Source organism: Camellia sinensis, chromosome 2 (genome assembly GCF_055761805.1).
Source record: "Camellia sinensis isolate YWXY chromosome 2, ASM5576180v1, whole genome shotgun sequence".
In the NCBI taxonomy this organism is placed as follows: Eukaryota; Viridiplantae; Streptophyta; class Magnoliopsida; order Ericales; family Theaceae; genus Camellia; species Camellia sinensis.
Genome location: NC_138962.1, coordinates 118,284,411 through 118,307,725, shown reverse-complemented (window position 1 = coordinate 118,307,725; position 23,315 = coordinate 118,284,411). Strand labels below are relative to the sequence as shown.

Here is a 23,315-nt window from a genome sequence, read left to right as displayed (position 1 = left end):
CATTGGCATAATATTTTTTTAAAAAAAAAATAATATTTCAAGGTGACAATTTTAATGAGAACTTAAAATAACTTAGTCTTTATTTGGCATTCAGCTAAAAATATCACTTTTTTTTATTTTCAGTGATTTCTTTTTAATTTTTCATTTCATCTAGTGTAGAAGATCTAAAAAGTTTTAAATATATATAAATCTATATAATTTAGAAAAAAAATCACTAAAAACAAAAAAGGCAACTATTTTTTTACAGTCTTTGTCTTTAGTATTTTTTTTTTAAATTTTTATATTTTTTAAAATTTTTTGGTTCATGCAAAATTGGTTGTTTTGAGTGTTTTATGAATATTTCTTGGTTTAGATCTCGTTTATGGCCATATAATGTCTTTTTATGAAAAAATATGATTTTTGGATGGAAAGATGGCTTTATTCATTGAATCTAAACTAAGTGGTGTTTATTTATCCAAACATCTAGTTTTAGACTTAGTAATGGTTTTTAGGGTTTAATAATGAATTTTGTGGAACAATTAAGCTCTAACCTCATAAAATAGAATATTAGTAGAGGTCCATCTTTAAATTGAGCAAAAAAATGTGCATCATTCAAAGCCTTTTCCTTTTTGTACCTTAATTCCTGAACCTAGATTATTTGGTTGTGAAGTCTTTTGCTTAATTTTCATTGTTAAAGGTTTCTTAATTCCCTAAAATTAAGCGGTGACTTTATCAATGTGAGAAAGCAAGTTGGTACAATATGAGTGTGGAAACGCACCTTATACCCAAAATAGGCACGATGTCCACACCTAACCAAGTAAATAGGGGTTGTTACTGGAGTTTGATTTGTGTAATAGTTTGAACAAGTTGTATGGATGTTGTAGAAGTTTTTAAAAACATTTTTTTTTTAAAAATCTCCTTAAGTGTTTTACTTTCTATAATTATTGAATACTTTTGATACAATTATTTTCTTTGTGTTCATGTTCAAAGTATGAGATGTCATGTTACGAGAGACGAGTGGTATTGTTACTTAGTTTAGAACAAACGACTCACATTACTTAAGATGATTTGTGCTTATATGTTGAACTCGGCAATCTTTTGTATCAATGTTTCAAGCTTATAATTGTGAAATATTTAGTGGTTCAAACTATATCGCAATCAATTCCCGATTTTAAACCCTATTTATGTAACTAGTGGTTGATTCATTACCTTAAATCAAGTTCTCAACCTCAATATTTATTGTTAATTTAATTTCTAGTTGTTATTTTAATTCTCGCTTCAATTTAATATTTATTTAGGAATTTTACAATTTAAATTGGTTTAATTTTACAATTGTCCCTTGGATCGATACCTAAACTTACATTTGTTTTGTAAAATTAGAATTCAATCTAGTCTTTATTTTTGGTGTGCTAAAGGACCCATCAAATTCATAAAAAAGAAAAAAAAAAATCTTACCTCAAAAGAAAATCCATGCCGCTAGACAAGAAGCCCTCACTGAATTCCATGCCATTATTACTTGGGTTTTTAGATCAACTCCCACTCTCAAGGTTTAATGGTAGATTTATGGTGGAAAGAGAAAGAAAAGTGAAAAAATAGATATGGAGAGAGAAAATGTGTTTGAAATGAATGAGGAGAGAGAAATATCTCAGCTAAATGATGAAAAGGGGTCCCAAGTGCTTGGTTGAGAGGCTGCCATATCGCTTAGAAGATTCTGATCCGGCACAATCTGCTTGTGCGGATCTATCTAGTAACTTTTTCTCACTACGTTACATAATTCGCTTGTGCAGAACAAATCTTCCGCATGTGCTGATTTCCTATATAACTTTGTTAGGTAAATTTCAAACAAGTGTATCTCCTTCTTCTAGAGTCGGAATTATGTTAAATTTATATCTAAATCAATTCCCCAAAAGTAAGCTTTCAAATAGTGTTGGCCTTATATCAAGATTCAAAGTGTAGAAAGAGAAAAATTCAACGTGTAGAGAGAGAAAAGAGCAAAAGAGTGAATATTAGTCAAAAATAATAAATAAAAAACAAATTTGGAGCTTTTGGTTCAATCTTACCTTAAAGTTCCAAAATCTAGAAAAGGGTCTCAAATGTAATATTAAAATTGGATTGGTTCTTACAAGTGGGTCCAGGTAAGTTAAGAGGTTATCTAAACTCAGCCTGAGTTGTGTTGAGAGTTACCTAGACCCACCCAAGGTCGAGTTGTAACTTGAGGTTGTCTGCACAAGCTTGACTCGAGTTAAGCTCAAATTGTCTAAACTATTCATAAACTCGAGTTTTTTATTTTTTATTTTATTTTATTTATTTTTAAAGTTGATTAATTTGTCAAAATTAAACGATATTAACATTGTTTTTTGGTAAATGATTAATAATAAGATCAAAACACATATTTTATTTAATGTGAGACAGATGGAGAGGTAAGAAATAAAAATTGAAGAATCAATATACTGCGATGACATTTATAATTTTTATGAGAAAAGAAAAATGTGAATTTTGTTTTGTGTCAGTTGTGTATATATATATATATATATAGTGAATATGATTCAATTGAGTTAATAAATGAACCAAATAGTTTGAGCTAGAATCGTGTTTGACTTGTTTAAAACGAACTCGGTTAATTAAGTGAACAAGTCAATCTTAAACACATTTTAGAATTCATTAAAATTTTCAAATTAAGCTTGAATGGTCAAATTATTCACTTGACTTGGCTCGTTAACCTCAAAACTATATAAAAATACCAGATTGTTTTGACCTCGATCTTGGTTCGACAAAAATTCATTTGAGATCAATAATATAATGAATCAAGCTTAAACAATTAACTATTAGACTCGTTCAGCTCGTTTATTACATCTAGATCTAACAATTTAAATTATTTTAACATTATCCAATTAAAAATTATTTATATTAATATTTTTATATATTTACAGATACAATTCGAATTTCGAGTTGTTTGAACCATTTGATATCTCTGCCCACGCCTATTTAAATTTAATTTTGATTTTCTCTTTTTTACACAAACTTGTATCAAATTCAAAAATATATTGCTTAAATGCTAAAATAATTTTAAACTCAAGTCATATTATTCACATTAAATTCATTCAAATTAAATTTTTACTTATGCACCTCAAACTCTCAAATGGTGTTAATGTAAGTGTAACTCTCATTATGTACTATCAATTCTTTGTAGTGGTGCATGTGATCTCAATCCGAGATTTTTCTAATTCATATGAAGAGCGCTTTTTGTAAATTTTAAAATTAATTAAGATGTAAATTGATTAAAAAAAAAAAACATAAATGAGAAGCACCGAACGATCCGTCCAATAGGCAGCGCGAGTGCGAGACACGTCACCGCCGCCCTCAGGTAGAGATTACGATTACAATAATTCCAAACTAGAGAAAAAATTTAATAAACAAAAGGCAAAAAAGGCAACTTGCTATTATTATATCTTCTTCCATTATCAACAACGGCATCTCTCTCTCTCTCTCTCTCTCTAGGTTTCACAATCAAGGTAAGACGTCTTCTTCTCCTTCTCCTTCTTCTTCTTCTTCTTCTTCCTTCTCTCTCTATCTCCAACCACAATAAAATCAAATAGATAGAAACTATGTCACCATTATTGGAGCTCGCACGAAGATATCCTCTTTTCTTTTTTGAACTCGTGAAGATTTCTTCAATTCGGCCTTGAATTTGATTTTGATTATGATTACAAGGTCAAACAATTTTTGATTTTGTTTTGGGGGTTTTTGACTTTGGTTTCTGCATCTGACTTTCCAGATAGCTTCTCCAGCTGATTCTGGCCCATTGATCCAACAAAGTCCAGGTGTGCCTTCTCAGTCTAGGGGAATCTCTACTTTTTCAAATTTTTTTTTTATAATATATTTTATGAAGTAATTATTATTATTTTTAAAATTTTTAGTAATCAAAATAGACTAGTAATTTGTTAGCTGAGAGCACTTTAGATTAATAATAAAAAAAATTTAAAGTTGCTTGCGTTTGTCCCAATCAGAAGAAATTGCGTATAAGTTGAGAAAGCAAAAAATTTGAACAAACATCTCTTCACCACCGTATTAGTCCTTGTCTTGTTCTTATTCTTCTTTAGATCAGGCCGTAGCTCTGAGTTTGGGTATACGAATTTTATTGAGTTTTGTTTGATTTTTTACTTTATTATTGCGTTTAAGGGGTGTGTTTGATTGATTGATTGATTGATGATTAGTTAACTGTGATGGAGACCAATAACTGGAGGCCTGCTCCAGGCGGCGGTGAACCCACGATGGACCCGGGTGATTGGAGGACCCAATTGCAACCTGATTCTCGACAAAGAATTGTCAATAAGATGTGAGCTTTTCTTCCACATTTATTTTAATTTTATTTTTGTAAATAATAGTTCTATGTTTTTAGATTCTTATTGTTGTTTTACATGCATATACACCCAACAAAAAAGAAAAGAAGAGAGAAACACATCCGTTTGTGTAGAGATTTGTGGAGTTAAATGAAAAAGGAAAGAGTAAAGGGTATGAGCCCTAATTTATTTTTTCTTCACAAATTCAAGATCTAAACACAAACACAACATAAATGTGTCATTTGGTAACGTTTACAGTTTCTTGTTTATTTTTGATAAAAATGAAAACAAAAAATATGTTTTGGTGCAAACTTGTTTTGAAAACAAGTGAAAGGGTGGCCGTTGGGAGGTGGTGGTTGAAAGTTGTTGTTGACGGTTGGAGGTGGTTGTCAGCTAGTGTAGGTGGTTTGCCAGCCATCAAAGGTGTGTTTGTTAAATGCGAGAGGTGGTTGCTTGCGGTTGATGGTGGTTGGCTGCTTTGGTTGGTGGTCGAAAGTTGGTTGTTGCTAGTGGGAGGTGGTTGGTGGCCAAGGGAGATGGTGGTCAAAAGCCGTCATCGGCGATGGTGGTCGAAGGTGGGGGTAATCAGCTGTAGGCTGGATGGAGCAGAAGAAAGAAAAATGAATGAAATTTCTTTTTCTAAAAGGTGATAAAAAAAAAAAAAAATCTTTTCCTAAACAAGTGAAACCAACTTTTTTGTGATTATAAAAATTTTGTAAGCTGTTACAAGTTTTTGAAAATGGAAAAAGATAACAAACTATTTATTGTTTACCATTTACAATTTTTTTTTATGTATAAATAGAAAACTATGAACATAAATGTTACCAAACAAGTAGTGGTGTTCACAGCTCAGTTCGGTTCAGACTTACTATTGGCTTGGCAGCCGAACCGACACCATCAGTTTAGGAAATCACACAACCATTATTGACCGACTTACAGTTCATAATCGACCAATTGAAAGTATTCGGTTTGGTAGTTGGTTCGGTTGATTTCGAAAATCTAGTAAAGATAGAGGATAGAATTTCTAGTCTTATTGAATTTAATTTTTATGTTTGTAGTGTTATCTATATATAAGGCATATAAATACATAATAAATGTATAAGCTACATATTTTGTTGTTTCCCCATGTGTTGTGTACTATGTTTTTTGGAAAATTGATGTGTTGGTATGTTCGTTCTTCTTAATGCATAATTATAGTTGTTGTGATCTTATTAAATAGTTTCCATCCCCCGAACACTTCCAAGCCGTAGGATTGTTGTCTGATCATAAAACTTCCATGTTCTTTTTACGCAATACATGTTTTTATCTTGTCCACATAATTTCATGAAGAAATTTGTTTTCTCTAGTCTAGTATGATTATTATAAACCTAAGGTAGCCAAATGATTTGCCTCCAACAAGTAGCTTTTCCAACTCTCTTTCATTTCCTCACCAACAGATCCATCACTTTTTATATTCTTCTTTGGCTTAGCAAGCCTATACATATTCTTCTTTCATTCTTTTTATTTATTTATTATTTATTTTTATTCTTTTCTTTGCACTTTTTTGGCTTCAATAATTTTCCTTATTTGTACATTCTTGGAACTCTTATAGCAGTGAACATGTATTTTTTACTTATCGAAAGAAAATAGAAAAAGCCTTTTGATTTCACTACGACTTGCTTCCTTCTTCCACTGTTGGGTTTCCATTGATAATGGCCCCTTCCCTGTTAATTTACAAAGAAATTCCTTTTCTATTCTTGTAACACATTCTGCCATCCTATCTTCATTACATTAGCATCATATTTCTATTACCTCTTTGCTGCTTTTGACATTTTTATATTTACACAACTACATTTTCTTTCTCTCAGCTACTTAGTTTGTGGGTCTCTAATCTCTGTTATATTTGTTGCAGAATCACCTTGTAATATTTGTAATATTTTTCTAGTGAAGAAACTCGGAGTTTTTAACTTTGTCAATTTAAATTTTAAACTTTTAATTTGTTTTCAATCTAAATCATCCACCTATTTTTGTCAAGTAAAAGTGATAGAAAAATACTCCCTCTGTCCCATTTTGTTAGTCCTTTTTCCCATTTTAGGATAGGATGTTCTAAAATGTTTGTCCTATTTGAAAAGAAAGTAAAAAATATTTAGTTTTCAAAATTACCCTTTTTAAATGGCTAGAAATATATTCAAAATTTGAAAAAGAGAAGGGCATTATTGGAATAAGTGCTCTAAATTTTGAATTCAAATGCAATGATTACATGTCCCCTAACACAGTTAGAATTTCCAAAGGGGACTATCAAAATGAGAAGGAGGGAGTAGTATTTTAGTCATTAAACTCAATGTAAGTGTACGAAAAATGTCTAAAATACCATTTTCTATTGAATTGAATGACTAAAATACCCTCTTTTTTTTCCGTTAGTTTTACTTAACAATATTAGATGGATGGTTTAGATTAAAAACAAATTAAAAGATTAGTGTCTAAATTGACAAAATTTAAAATTCAAGTTTATTTTGTTATAAGGTTCAAACTCTGATTCTTTTTGTATTTTTCCCAAAACTATTTGACTCTTATTGAATCTAGTCTTGATCTTATTAGGTTTTCGTGCTTTATTTATTAATTTTTTTATAAATTGAATTAATTTTTTTAAATATTATGCAAAAGATAAAAAATATTGTTATATAATTACATGTTATAAATCAAATGCATTAGTTCCATATATTGTTGAATGTGTCTTTTACTCTAGCGATGTACCCAGATATGAAATGTAAAGTTCTGATATAGCTTACACACAATTTATTCAATTTGTGGAGGTTCCATTGGTTGAATGGGCCTCACTAAGCTCATTTCAGTATTATAGGAATGCTTTAGCTCAATTGAGTCTCTTATATTTTCTAAATGTCAAAATGACATCCGTTCGGCCTTGCTCCTATGGAGTTTAGCACTACCTACGGAAACTGAACAATAAAATATCACCAGGGGAAAAGGTTTTTGGTGTTATTAAAATTTTTTAAGGCCTGTTACGCTAATTTGGTTTAGGGAATCTCGTGATGTCTTAGGAATTATGCCTTGGATGCCTCTTGGATGAGCTCCATGAAGGCATAATGAAGGTCTAAACAGTAACATGCTTTCTTGAATCAAGCTTTTCGTTTCTTTATATGTACTCTATGCATTTTAAAATTGAGAATGTTGTCATACTTTATAAACCCTGCTGCCAATTCACCTGCATGGTTGTTTAACCATTTAAAATGTAATGTTTCATGTGGGCAGAATGGACACTTTGAAGAGGCATCTTCCCTTTTCTGGACAAGAGGGACTGCAAGAACTTAAGAAGATTGCTGTAAGGTTTGAGGAGAAGATCTACACTGCTGCCACAAGCCAGGTATATCCGTCATTTGGGCATCTTTTGATTCCTTGTTATGTCTTTGTCATATTGCATTTGATCATTTGTTTCTTTGTAAATTTGTAAAATGCAGACTTCATCCAAAAAACAAAAGGGAATATCTGCATTTCACCTTCTATGTTTGTATAGCAATGGTCGGTTGGTTTTTGGCTTGGCATAATTGCTCATGAATTATATATTCTTAATTTCCAATTGCAGTCTGATTATCTGAGAAAAATATCTCTGAAGATGCTGACAATGGAGAACAAATCTCAGAATACTATATCGAATTCTGCCAGTAATAGCAAAAATCCTCCAGATACAGGTAATTGCGTGAAAGAATTATACATTTCTTTTTCAGCAATCACCTGTTGAAGATATCTGGAATTCTTGATGTTATATTGTTTTGATTCTTCTTGTGTTTTTCTTTCTCATCATTTTGATGGAACAGTTTTGCTCTTATTTTTCCCATTCTTGCTCTGGAATGTAAGCATTTAGTAAATGAAATATAAATGTAAGAGGCCATTTACTTAAGTTTACAATGTAAATAAGGAAGTAGTAAATACCCCCCCCATTTGGATTCAAAGAAAAATACTAGAAAATCAAAATCCAAATAAATCAATAAGTGGTTTCCCCAGTTTTAGTATAAAAATAATTTTCTGGCTGCAACTACTAAATTTGGTGTTTAAAGTGAAGTGAGTTAGACTACGTAGAAAAATTCGATAAATTTAATTTAAACTATTTAATATACAAGGAACAATTATCGGGAAAATTAGTTTCAAAATTGTGATTTTTGGAAAATCCAATTTTCACACTAATTTTAGACGTAGTCCAATTTAGACAAAAAACCGTTTTGGATGCAACCAATGTAAAATGAATGTAAAGCCAATGCAAGTGTAATGCACAATCTTCATTGAGCCCTTGGATACTTGCTTTCTTGCTTGATTTGCGTTGATCCTTTAAGCTTTGTGACATTCACGTGGATTCGTTTCTACATGCAAAATACTTGAGAACAAGTCATTAGTACCATAAAAATATGTTTGTTATCATCAATACTTATCCACATATATTGATACTAGCCTTAGGCCTAACAACCACTATTGAACGGAAGCCACAAAAATGAAAGTACAAACTGTCATCATCTTAGCAACCGGGGTAAATGTTTCCTTATAGTCAATGCCATACTCCTAAGAAGAACCCTTGGCAACCAAACACGCCTTATATCGTTCTAGATATCCGTCTGAATGAGTTTTAACCTTATATATATCCATTTGCAACCGACAACATTTTTACTTGCAAGGAAAGGAACCAACTCTCAAGTACAACTCTTTTTAAGAGCAATTCGTTCATCTTGTACAACACACACCCAATTAGGATCAATACAAGCTTCCTTGTAAGACTGAGGTTCTAAGTAAGCATGAATAGGGGATAAAAAAGTATGATAAGGAGAAATGCAAGTACTAGCAAAACTACTTACCCAAAAAAAGTACTAGCAAAACAACTAAGTCTTGTTAAGGGTTTACAATCTCGAAGAGGATAGCATTTTGCAGGATGATCAAGTCCCACAGAAGTAGGAGGGGTTATAGAATTGATGGAGACAGGTACAGAAGGGGTGTACTATGAGAATAGACCAAAAAAAAGCGTGATGCCTGAAGAGGGAGCAAAAGAAGAGGAAAAATCTGCAACATCAAGTGTCATGGTATACTCATCTGTAGGTACAACATCAGGAAAATGATCAATATGAATGAAGTTCTCCTTAGACACAAGGACACCCTTGGAAGACAAAAATAAGGGAAATGCTCAAGAACGACCACATGATGAGAAACATTTAACTTATTAGAAACCGGATCATAACACCAATATCCTTTTTGATGAATACCATAGCCTAGAAACACACATGACAAAGTGAGTACTGAGCTTGGTACATTCCCGTTGACGCAGGAGAACAAATCATGCGGATCCAAAACATGTAAAAAAAGAATAATTAGGAACTTGACCAAACTACTTTTCATAAGGAAAAATACTAGAGAAGAGTGGGGATAAGATTAAGATGATAGGTTGCTGTAAAAACCGCTTCACCACAAATCACAACAGGAACTGAAGATGATAAGATTAAGATGATAGGTTGCTGTAAAAACCGCTTCACCACAAATCACAACAGGAACTGAAGATGTAAGAAGGGAGCTATTAGTGTCAAGGAGGTGTCAATGTTTCCTTTTTGCTCTACCATTTTGTGTTGGGGTATATCAGAACAATACCAGATACATCTAAGAAATTAGTAAATTTGACAATAAAATGCCACCTAAGATAGAATGAAGAATTTCGATAGTTGTGTGGAGAACTGAGTTTGAACCATAGAATGGGATGAATGATAAATGCGAAAGAAATCAGACTTGGGAGACATAATATAAACCTAACAAAAACGACTATAGTCATCAATAAAGGAAACATAGGACTATTGGGGCGTGGGGGTGTGCTTCCTTTAGGTCTCAGGTTCAACTCCCATTAAGTGCTATCAACTCCTTGGGTCCACGCCCGCGGGCTCTGTCCGAGATTTGCCCAATCCTTGCGGAGGGGGCGCTTTGCATGGGTCTCGGGATTTAGTTGAGGTGTGTGTAAGTTGGTTCGGACACCTGGTCATAAAAAAAAAAAATTTAAATAAATAAGGGTAACATAGTACACAAAACCCCCTTGAGTAATAACAGGAGAGGGACACACATCAAGTTGAACAATAGAGAAATGATAAGTGGAAATAGAAGTACGTGTATTAAAAGCTAAAGCAGACATTGGCAAGTTTACAACTGCACTCAGAAAGATCACTAAATGACACCTTACCCATAACACAAAACTGAACCAAACAATTTAACCGTTCACTAGACACAGCCTTACCTAGAATGCCAAAGATAAAAGGACACGAATTCACAAAGCTGTGGATGTAGACGACACAGGAACATGCTAGCTTTCCAACACGTATAAGTCACCAGTCCTATGCCTGGTCACAATAAGCTTCTTGGACATCTAATCCTGATGAACACAACCTGAAGAAGAAAGGAGAATGTTAAAACTTGAATTAGATAACTGACTAATGGACAGTTGAGGAACGTAGAAAACGTTTGGAAGGGACAGGGGAAGGAAAGGAAGAAAAAACAAAACCGATAGAAACATCAGTTATAGGAGCACCATTGGTGGTACAAATAGTCATGGGAGAAGTACGAGAGCAATGAGGGGGGATAAATTGGGGGTCATATGATTAGAAGAACTAGAATCAATTATCCAAGTACTCTGAGAGATACCTTCAGTGTGAGATCATTGCACAATTGCTTTTTAACCTTATTTTCTTGACTGTTCATCTTTTAACCTGGTTTTGGTTTCTTCATCTCTTTCTTCTGAGCAGTATCCCATGGCATGCAACCCCAAATTGCAGGCAACCAGGGGCAATCACTTTCTAATCCAATGGTGGCTAACCAGTCTCAATCCCGCCAACCGCTGTTATCCCAGAATATTCAGAATAACATCACAGCAACAGGAGTACCAGGTTCTGCTAATTTAACATCAGCACTGCCTTCTGTTGGTGGTTTAGCACAGACTAGCATACCAAATGTTGGCCAGAATTCCAATTTGCAGAACATTCAGAACATCTCTGGGGTTTCACAGAATTCAGTTGCAAATTCAATGGGGCAGGGGGTGTCTTCCAATATTTTTGCCAATACTCAAAGGCAGATGCCAGGAAGGCCACAACAAGTTGTTCCCCAACAACAACAGCAGCAGTCTCAAAATCCACAGCACTATCTTTACCCGCAGCATTTTCAACAGCAGCTTCTGAACAAGAAATATCCGCCAGGAAGTATTCCCCCACACATGCAATCTCACATCCAGCAACAACAGACACAGCAGCAACAGAACCTATTACAATCTTCTCAGCAATCTGTTATGCAGCCTTCTAGCATGCAACCAGCTCCACTATCTGGCCTTCAACAGAATCAGCAGTCTTCTGTTCAACAGTCAACACAACCAATGCTTCAGCAAAATCCACAATCAGTTCTCAGGCAACAGCAACAACCGCAGCAGACACCCATTATTCATCAACAGCAAACACCAATACAGCCGCAGCCGATATTGCCAACGCAACAGCAGCAGCAGCAGCAGCAGCATCTAGCAGGGCAGCAGCCAAATTCTACAAACATGCAACAGAACCAGCTAATTGGGAATCAAAACAGCATCCCAGACATGCAACAGCAGCAGAGGTTGCTAGGCCCGCAGAATAATCTTTCCAACTTGCAGCAGCAGCAGCAGCAGCAGCAGTTAATGAGCCAGCAAAACAACCTATCAAATATTCATCATCAGCAACAGTTGGGTCCCCATGGTAATGTTGCTGGGCTACAGCAGCAACAGCAGCAATTGCTCGGAACTCAATCTGGCATGCTACAACAATCTAAGGTTCCAATGCAGCAACAAACCCAGCAGAGTTCTGCAACTTTGTTGCCAACCCAAGGTCAACAGTCACAACCACAACCTCCACAGCAGCAATTGATGTCACAGATTCAAGCACAGCCTGGACAGTTCCAACAGCAGTTAGGTTTGCAACAACAGCAGAGGCTTCAAACATCAGGCCCCTTACTTCAGTCACAGAATATGCTTGATCAGCAAAAGCAGCTATTTCAATCGCAAAGAGCCATTTCAGAGGCGTCATCAAGTATGTGACATTTCGTTCTCACAGATTGTTTATTATGTAGCTTGTATGTGCCATTTTTGATTTTTACTTTATGTTCTTGGTTTAATTATGCCTCATAGTTTCACGCTTCAGCAGTAGATGGTTATAGATTTCTGGACAAGTAATTTGTTTGTGATTAAAGGACATTTATAAAATTGATTGGGAAGGCTCCTTGCTAATCAGCAAGTTCAACAAAAATATTCTTCATTTCAAGCTAAATGGCTGAAAAATTCTAGCAATCCATGTGGTTTAGTCCCATATTTTGTAAATATTTTATGCAGTTCATATGTTTAGGCAGGTACTGTATGTGTACACCTTGCCTATACATTGTTACTTGGCTATCTAAAAGTTAATATTTATCTGATGATCATTATGTTAATTGTCAACACCATATAAGAAAATACAATGTGGTAGATAAAATTGGTGTGCCATGGGATTAAGGAATTGTTAAAAATATTAAAAACATCAAAGTGTGAACGCTAGGGGTCAAAACGGGTTTACTAGGTAATAGTTTGTGAGCTTGAGAAACTACTTTTTTTTTTTTTTTGCTGCATTGACGCGATTTCAATACAAGTATGAAAGCATTAAATTATGCTAATTTGAATTGTAACTGAGACTGCTCAGAACCATGGTGTGAGCTCGTACCCCTTCTTTATATTCCTTCTTGTTTGGTACCACACTGAAAAAATTTGTGAATTCTGAATATCTAGTCATCTTATCAATTGAGGTATATATGGGGTTTACAAGTTGCAAATTAAGCGTAAACATATGTCTTGACTTGAGCCTAAATCTGCGCAATGAAATACAAGAATTAAGCCTAAATATATGTAATGAGATGTTCCTAAATATACAAGGTCAAAGAAGAGCTGATTAAGGAGATTCTCTAACACTCCCCCACAAACTCAATGGTCTAGGGAGAATGAGTTTAGAACGTAGAAGCTCAAAGCGTTGCTTATGTAACCCCCTATGAAGCACATATAATCCAAAAAAGGTCCCGTACGAGTGTTGGATACGTATTGGATGTAGATACGTGGCTGATATGGCAGGATATGGCAAATAAAAATCCAATTTATTTTTTTAATTTTTTCTAATTTCGGATACGAGAGGGACATGCGAGCGATACAGGATATGGGAGGAATACACGAGGGATACGCCAAATAAGTATCTAATTTTTTTTTTGTATATATTATATGCCAAATAGGTATGTAATTTGTTTTTTTTTTTCAATTTTTTTCTTATTTTTCTTATTTCATATTTCTATTTATATTTTTTCAAGGTCAATACTCTCTCCCACTTGCCCTTGCTGTCTATGTCTCTTCATATTCTGTTGTGTTTGCATTGTCAGTATCAATTTCTACTTTGTTAGCCTTGTATTAGGGCTACTCACTTGCGTTGAAAAGAAGAGGGGAAAAAAAAAGTTGTTCACATTGTTTCTACTTTTTAATTTCATTCCATTGTTATTTTATTTCATTTTTTAATTTTGGATATTATGTTTTAAGGCTATTGTTATCATTGCTTAATTTTCTTATCTTTATTGTTATTTTTTAAATTTCCTTGAATATTTGATCGATTCCTTTGTTTAATTGATTGTTCTTTGATGCAATCTTTTGTTATTCTTTGTTTAATCCTTTGTTATTCTTTGTAAGTATGCCTGGTTGGTAATTGATTGCTCTTTGATGCAATCTTTGATGAACATAAAATTCTCTTTTTGATATTAAGGAATTAGTACTAGATATTTTATGAATATACTTATTTTATACATACTACATTACTAAAAATTATAAAAATAATTTTATTTTACAAATGTATCCTTGCCATATCCGTATCTTATTTTTTTAGATTTTTTTGTATCACTGTATCCTTATCTTGTATCTGTATATGTACTTTTTAGGTAACCCCTTAGCGAAAATATTAGGATTCAGTCGAAGGGACAAATTGAACACGATGGCTGCCAAAAAGAACAAGTTCTCGAATGAAATGATAATCAAGTTCAATTACAAGCATGAAAGACATGATTGTAGGTTGTACTGAGGTTGTCATAGTAGAGTGTGATAGTAGTGGAAAGCGGGCATATGAAGCTCTTGGAGAAGATTTTGGATCCAAATGATTTTAGCACAAACCTGAGCGAGCGAGCGATATTCAGACTCGGCATTGGAACAAGAAACTATAGGTTGCTTCTTTACACTTCGAGAGATAAGATTGGGACCCAAGAATACACAGTAGCCAGAAGTGGAACGCCACGTATTTGGGCATCTCGCCCAATCAACATTAGAGAAGGCATGCAAGAGTAATTGACCAGATAAGGGACGAAAGACCAGTCCAAGTTCCACAGTTCCTTTTAGGTAACAAAGGATGCTCTTGTCAATGACAAGATGAATGGGGACCTAGGGGCACTCATGAATTGAGCAACATGATGAACTATAAAAGCAATATCTAGAGGAATCAAGATCAGAGGAGGTAAAACTAAATGCCTATACTTAGTGGGATTTGCAAGTGGGTCTCCTTCAAGAGCAGAGAGTTGTGTTTTTGCATTTAGGGGTGTACTACGAGGCTTGCACTCCTTTATAGAACTACGACGCAAGAGATCAGCAGTGTAACGACTTTGGGAAAGATGAAGAGCGGAGCACAAGGAAGACACCTCAAGGCCAAGAAAGTAGTGGGAAGAGCGAAGGTCCTTGATGTCAAACTTATTAACAACAGTGGAGGTAAATGACTAAAGCATCGATAGAGTATTCCTAGTAAGCACAATATCATCAATATAGAGCAATGATATTATCATCTGAGAAGAGTGCTGGAGAACAAGCATAGAGTGATTTGACTCTAAGTGAAGCACATCGGATGAGAAAGGAGCTAAAACACTGAGACCAAGTACAAATAGCTTGTTTGAGACCATAGATGGCCTTCTAAAGTTTACAAATATGTTGAGGGGTTTGAGGATCAGCAAACCCAGCTGGCTGAGTCATAAAAATTGTATCTTGAATAAAACCATGGTGGAAGGCATTCATGACATCCAATTGTCGTGAAGACCACCTAGAGGAGTTTGCCAAGTTGAGAACAACATGGATTGTGGTTGTTTTAACCATGGGACCAAGGTTCTGAAAAGCGGTTGCGGTCGCCGTAACGGTGGCGGTGACGCGGTTGCGGTTGCGGGGTGTAAAGGCTGTAGTGTAACGGTTGCGGTAACCGGAACCGTGAATTTTTTTATTTTTTTCACAATTTGAAAAAAACTTACCGATACGCATATTTTTTTTCCATAATCATATTTATTAGGTTAAAAATAAATATTGATCAATTTTTATAAATTTTTAAGTATGATCCAATATATTTCATATTTTTAAATCACTATAAACTGAGTTTTTTACATTTTATTTTAATAATTAATGACTTTATATTTTACAAAAAATCAATCACTAATTATTATATATAAGATAAATAATGACAAAAGTAAAAGAATAAATAAGAGCCTAAATATATATATATATACATATTTTAACCAAACCAAATAGATAATAACCACACTTATTATTATTATTATTATTTTCAAATAATATATAAATAGACACACACAAACAAAATGGTTTAGTGATAGCAGCTGAATAGAATAGCATACATCTTATAGTTTCAGCAAATCAATAATATGTTCTTCATCTTCCCTCTTCTTTCTCTCTCTATCTCTTGCTCCTCTATTTTCTCTCTCTATCTCTTGCTCCTCTATTTTCTCTTTATCTTCCCTCTTCTCTCTATCTCTCTTCTCCCATTTTCAGTTTTTTTTTTGTGTTTTTTTGAAAGAAACAGTTTGGAACCGTTACGTAACGGTGCATAACAGGCTGTTACGGCACCGTTACGACCGCTACAGCAGCCGCAACGGCCGACGCACCTGTGAATCTCAATCACACTGCAAAAGCGGCCGTAACGGGTGGCGGTAACCGCCAAAACCGTTACGTAACGGCGTTACGTAACGGTTGCGGCCGCTTTTTAAAACCTTGCATGGGACTGACGGTCGCATTATAATCCAAACCATGTTGTTGATCCCTTGGCCACAAGATAGGCCTTATAATGCTCAATTGAACCATCTGCTAAGCACTTGATCTTAAAAACCCACCGGTAGCTCATAGTGTTTTGATGTGAAGGAGGAGGAACTAGAGATGAAGTCTGATTTTGAAGGAGAGCATTGAATTCATTAGACATAGCGGCATGTCATTTACGAAATTTGATAGCTTGAGAAAAACATGTAGGTTGCTAACTGGAAAAGGAAAGATTAGCTGCCAAAGCATGTGGTATGCCACATATGCTTCAAACGACAAGTTTTGTCAACTTTGTTAACAGTAGACGGATTGAAGGGTGAGATTATAACTGGACTTGAAGTATAGGGGTTGACTGTTATAATTGAAATTAAAGGGACGAAAGTGAGACTTTGGTAAAAGTGTGAGGGTGCTAAGTGTAATTATCTTGTATTTTTTTGTATTAGCGAATTAGCTTTAGGTTTTCCTATTTCAGTTCTTTTCTCGTTCATTTTTTCCTTTTTCTGTTTTGTGTCTCTCTACTTATTCAACCTTGTAATTTTGATATGACATATACATTAAGTGTTCTTACAATTACTTCTGTCATGCGACTTGTTGATTTTCTTACTAAGACACTTTTGCCCGCTTCCAATTTCTGCTTGCTAGGCTCACCTTATGAGTTCTGTATATTTTGCATAATTACTGTTAGTATTCTCCTATTCTAGGTTTTTCTTTTTTGATTTTCCTTTTTTGTTTAGTGTTTCTTTCTATTAAAGAGACTGAAGACCTTGTAATTCAAATACCGAAATAATATTTTTTTCTCATAGAATTCTTACATGGGGCTCGTTTGGGAACTTAGCTATTTTAGTTGGCATTTTGGCTATTTTAGCCTGACTAAAAAAAATTTTGTTTGGGATGGCTTTTTTTTGTAGTTGATGATAGTTGGCTTTTTTTGGTAGTTGATTTGATGGTTGTGAAAAAAAGTGAAATGATTATGGCTTGGATGTGACATTTTATCTTATTGACTATTTTAGCCTATGTCGTCTTTATTGGCTGTTTTAGCCAAAAAAGTCTCCCAACCCAAGTTCCCAAACAACTCCCATGGTAACAGAGCTCAGGTTGAGATAGGACTTAGATTAAAGTGTCTTCGTTTGCATTTGATATTTTTCCCCCATTTGATTTCTTCTTCTCTATTTGGTTGTTTGCTTCTCTTTCTATTTGGTTCTCTATTTGTCTCTCCACATGCAAGATAGGGTTACACGTGAGGGAGGGTGTTGGATAGCTTGATATCCATTGCTAGGCCCATTTCCTAATGACTTAAGTTTTTGGGACAATTAGTGAATTAACAAGATATACCTGGTCAGCACTCATAGGGTTTGAATCAATTGGAACAATGCTCCAAAAAATCACAGTTGGACAGATTTGGAGAAAAACCCCTTTTGCCTGAAAAGCAAAGAAAAGAATGGAAAAGATGATTTCAAAAGCACAAGAAAAATTGAGATTTTTTTTGCGAAACCTCTTACCCTAGTCAATCATATTGAGTAGAATTTTTAATATTATTATTATTATGATTATTATTATTATTATTTTAGATTACTAGACCCAACAACCAATTAAAAGAAGAAAAATATGAAGAACTCACTTCTTAGCTCGGATACCACCACAATGAATTGTTAACCGCCAACTCATAAAAGCTCACCACAATGAATTGTGAACCACCAACTCATATTAAAGCTCAAGCTGTTAGGGGTAAGGACAACTATATTATTTATATTGGGAAAGGGGCAACAACTATATTGTTTATATTCTTAACACCATTGCTGGGATATGTTGGTGTTCCTAAGTGGTAACATGATCTGCCTATATCTGATCTCTTCATCTATCCCATGGATATTTTACAACCCAATGCCGCTTTTGCCCTCCGAAACTATTGCTGGCATGAAGATTTTATGACATATTTGATTTTTTTGTTTTTGTTTTTTTATATGTATAATTTGTGCATGTGGCCTGTTACATTGGAGTTTTTGTGTGGGGATGTGGACGGAAGGATTTCTAACATTGTTTATAATTAATTTTTTATTTCATACCAACAGGTTTTGAACTAATGCTTATTTATGTCTGTGACGTAGCTTCCTTAGATTTCACAGCTCAGACAGGAAATGCAAGTAGTGGGGATTGGCAAGAGGAGGTCTATCAAAAGGTACAATATCATAATCTTTTGTGCCCTTCAAGTTGAATTCCCTTGTGATACAAGTCATCTCATACAAGGAACTTAAATCATTCAATATAATGAGTAAAATTTCGCATTGATTCTGAGATGAGAAACATCACGAAGTGTATATACTTCTAACTACTCAGCAGCTGACTGTAAACTTGAAGAGTTGCTAAATATGATGTTTCAGTAGTGTGAACAGTTCCATGCTACAGTTATTTGAATAAAACTGTTACCCTGCTTTTTTGAATAGTACTGTTACCATGCTTTAGCTAATGATGTATAATAATGCAAGCAAGTGTTACATGACTATTCTAGTTGCCCTGAAGTACCTGTATGTTGGCCTGATCATGTCAAGGTTGAGAATATCAGATGTGCATCTACCCTAATTGGACAGTTGATTTTCTAATATCTTTTGATGAAAGGAGAAGTTCAAAATTGATAGTCAAATTGATTTCTTGCTGCTTATATGGATAGGGAGGTGGAATTCCCTTTTTCCATTAAATCCTAATTTTATTTCAAGTCCAAATAGTAACAACATACCATAAGTATACAAATACAAAGTGTTTTAACTGTAGAAATCCCGCCCTCCCCCCCCTTTTTTATTAAATCCCAATTTTATTTCGAGTCCAAATAGTAACAACATACCATAAGTATACAAATACAATGTGTTTAACTGTAGTGGATGGGTCTGCGTATTTGTACTCAACTTTTGGATACATGTTTCTCTATACCGAGGTAACCAAAACGCATACCTGAGTGACCATGTAATGTAGTCACAAACAATTGTATGTGAAATTGTTGTTTAGTTTTCATTTGGGACCTACTTTGCAATCACTGTACTGTGCCATTTGATTAAGTTGTCTTGTCATATAAAATTTCGAATGTTTTCCTATCCTGTCTCAACTGTTCTACCATAGTTAGTTTGTTCCCTGTGATATAAATCCTTTTTTGCATGACCAATCAATACTTCTCCATGTGCTTGGATTCATTGTCAGTCTTCCATCCGATTTGTCTTGTTCATCATATAAATAAACTGCTCTTTATTGGCTTAAGCTTCTGGAGCAATTGGATTTTAGCATATGCTATGTTTGTTCAAACGTTGACAGTTGACACCTCCCTGATAAAATATAATACCATTCAGGTTCATAGGTCACTTGTGAGTGTAAGAGTGGTAATATTATCTACAAGGGTAGTTTAGTTTGGTTTAGTTTTTTTCTAATTCATATTTTCGTATATAAATTAGTGCTTGTAATTTTAACAAATTAATTTAAAGTATTCTTTTCTTACAGTGAGTAGTCTGGCCAAACAGAGAGCTATTAGTAAAAGAAATAAAGAGCTGACTCTAACAAGATCAATATCCACAATGTCAAATTTATTGTCAATATCAAAAGCTTCTTCCAATAACGATGAGCCCAATATTTATAGGCCAACTAAAATGGAATAAGGAAAGAAATAATAAGGCCCTAAATAATCGAAAATTACATAATAATTCCTTCAATTAAAATGTCCTAACATGAATCTTATATAAGCGTCAATAAATCAATTTGGATTCTTCCTGTCTTGTCTCACTTAAATGCGATGAATGGTAGGCCTCATGTGATCCCCATCATCTCTCTGGCTGAGAAGAATTTGACTCCGAAGTGTGGTGATTGTGATATTGCTCTAAGATATATGGGGCTAGATGGTGCAACTCCAAATTTGTGACCCAAGTAGCATCAGAAACTGGGCAATCTGTCCACTTGATCTCCAGAAACCACTATGTCAAGAACCTGCAATCTCATCTTCTGTCACGTCCTCAACCTGATCGATCTGCGATAGTGTGCAAGGAGGCACTGGGGCAGTTGATGTGGGAAGTCTTCCTGTAGAAACACCTGCGTGCACCATAGGAGGTTTGAATGTGCTTCGATGAGTAAAAAAAGTCCTCAACATTGAAAACAAGACTAATGCTTATATCATATATCAAGTCAAGTAAAAAATGCATTAGGTCCAATCCTACAATAATGTGATGGAGTCCAGTAGTTCGAGCATGCAATTTCTTGAAAGAATGCTTAAGGTAACGCTTTGGACGAACACGTAATCATAACATAGTCACCCTTGTTAAATTCTTGATTCCTACGGTGAACACTGCCAACAAATTTATAATTTTCATTACTTGGAGCTATTTTTCACCTAATGTCAACATGCAGTATCTCAAATGGGCTCTTACCCATAAACCTATTAACTGAATTGTTATAAACCAATTCTGATAGTGTCTTCAAAAAATAACTAACAAATTTGACATGATGAGATCAGACACAATAGAATTCGGCAACCCATATAGCCTCACAATCTCTTTAAAGAACAATTTAGCTGCATGGGGTGCATTAGTGGACTTACTACGAAGGATGACGGAAGCCAACTTTGAGAACCTATCCACAACTACTAATACAGAATAATGACCCTAGTCGTCCCAGGAAATCTAAGGATGAAGTACACGCCAAGGTCTCTCGTAGTGTGTTGTGCTTTCTAGCCTTAGTGAGCATAGTGTACATTGTGACACAATCCTGGCAACAACATTACTCTTTAAAGAGTGTTGATAAAATCTATCATCTACTAGAGCGATGGTTTTATCCCTACCAAATAGGCCTGAAAGACCACTTGCATGTATCTCCCATATGAAGAAACCCTTGAAGTATGAGGGATACACAACTTAGTTCCCCTGAATAAATTACTGGCTTTAATGATAACATTCAAATTACTCTAAGTTGGCATCGAAATAAGACTCAAAGTAAGTATACAAGGTCCCCAATAGGTTTTAACTTGCTTCAATTCTTATTTCCATGGTTTTCATTAGTTTGTTGATTCCCATAAAGAAGAGATATTTCTTAGTGTTGTTCTCATTGATCAAGGGTGTTAGGACTTGGGAGAGGTGGCCTTGGTACATGTGTAACTTTTAGCATTTATTTGCACAAAATGACTTTTTCATAACCTAAGTTTTTCAAGCATTGCACCGAACAATGCAGGGGCATGTTACTGAAATAAATAATTATACAGAATTGGCCCCAGCTTATATCTTTTCAAGTTTTGATCTTAGGGCAAGGTATGCAGATTGTGTTATCCACGCTCACTCCTTTCCCTTTTTTATGTTTCTTTGGAAATGGAAAAATAAATCTGAGACTTGTTAGAATAACGAGTACACCCTTCAATCATGTACTTGTGCATTGGTAGAATAGTTAGCTGAAATGTATTCACTTTTTTCTAATTTTTACATTTATGAGTGGAGACTACGGAAGCACTTGACTTACATATCAGTGTTGTGCACAACTCGGATGTGGACATGTAAAAGTGTCCAAAATTATTAATTATTTTTGAATTATGGACAAGTTGAGGGCACTTTCAGGATACTTAAAAAAAAAAAAAAAAAAAAAGATAACGAGAATAAGCTACCACCTGACAACAATTAGATGGAAAAAGAGTAAAATATCAAGATTTGGGATGGAGGAAGAGAGAGAACTAGAAATGTTATATATCCCACTTACCTGACAACTGACCTTTGTCATCTTCCAATGACCAATGATTGTCAACTAAATGCTTATTTTGCTAAACTATGAAGCACGGACGCTTGATTTGGCCTCATGCAAGTGTTTGATATGTCTGGGACAATCTTCTTTTGGTTTATGCGTACGGATTTTTTTTGTAGGCGTTGGCAAATTTTTGGATGGACAAGCTTTGATTATGAGTCACATGATGGAATTATGAATTTTGAATGATGATTAAATGAAAATTTTCATGGATGCTTGGTTCTTGAATTTTTATTTAGTGCTTTTGTTGTTTCAAAAATATCTTGATAATATTATTGTTATTTGTGTGGTTTTTCTATCCATAATTTGATTTAAATGATGTCGGTTTTTCATATAGATTTTTCTAATATACATACATGCATATACACACACTCACACATTTTATACAATGGATACTCGATGTATTCATGTCTTAATTTTTAGAGAATTGTAGTGTCTGCGTGTTTGTGTCGTGTGTGTTTCTTAGGTGGAGACAACCTTCCATTTTAATTCATGCATGATGTACAAGTTACTTGTGTGAAAGATTGTGGTTTTATTTGGTTACATTTTCAGAATCTTTTTTCTGAAATTTAAAAATATATATAATTTCAAATTTAAAAAAATTATTTTTGCCTCCCAAAAAGATAAAACGAGTGAAAATGATGAACATCTTCTAAAGTTTCCTGATTTCGTTTGCTTTGCTTTTTATTCTTTTGTTTGTAATTTTTGGAGCTATCCTTTCTAGAAGATTTCATTGATGTGCAAAAAAGAGAGAGGGAGAGAGAGAGAGAGAGAGAGAGAGAGAGAGAAGAAAAGGAAAAAAAAGAAGAAATTAGGAAGCACTAGGGAAAAAGAAATCTTGTGATTTTCATCTTCAGGCATGTGCAGTGTGTAGTCATCAATATTATCTCTTAGATGTTAGTTGAAATTGTGAAACTTTTACTTTGCAGATTAAAACCATGAAGGATGAGTATCTACCAGAACTAAATGAAATGTACCAGAAAATTGCTGGTAAATTGCTGCAGGTAATTTTCTGTCTACATCTTTATAAACTTCCTTACCTTGCATAACTTTGAACCTATCTTTACCTTGTTATTATGGGTGTGGCATTACACTGGGCTGGGGGTTTGGATAGGATCATAGGAGTCTAGGATTCAAGGCAGTGGCAT

The 23,315-nt window shown here is 34.4% G+C and overlaps 1 protein-coding gene across 4 annotated transcripts in view; it reads left to right on the top strand.

The window, feature by feature from the left end:
* The first annotated feature begins 3,387 nt into the window (after window positions 1-3,387).
* The window catches only part of NRB4 (mediator of RNA polymerase II transcription subunit 15a-like protein), a 34,471-nt gene continuing 14,543 nt past the window's right edge, over window positions 3,388-23,315 (top strand). For 2 of the 4 annotated variants that reach the window (XM_028264376.2, XM_082915482.1), the window contains exons 1-8: window positions 3,388-3,491; window positions 3,755-3,800; window positions 4,194-4,315; window positions 7,569-7,680; window positions 7,900-8,005; window positions 11,075-12,373; window positions 18,522-18,592; window positions 23,097-23,171. In XM_028264376.2, the coding sequence (XP_028120177.2) occupies window positions 4,203-4,315; window positions 7,569-7,680; window positions 7,900-8,005; window positions 11,075-12,373; window positions 18,522-18,592; window positions 23,097-23,171 (1,776 nt within the window). In that variant the 5' untranslated portion in view covers window positions 3,388-3,491; window positions 3,755-3,800; window positions 4,194-4,202. The remainder of the gene's footprint in view (window positions 3,492-3,754; window positions 3,801-4,193; window positions 4,316-7,568; window positions 7,681-7,899; window positions 8,006-11,074; window positions 12,374-18,521; window positions 18,593-23,096; window positions 23,172-23,315) is intronic. The other 2 variants (XM_082915483.1, XM_028264378.2) reach the window with 1 other exon arrangement.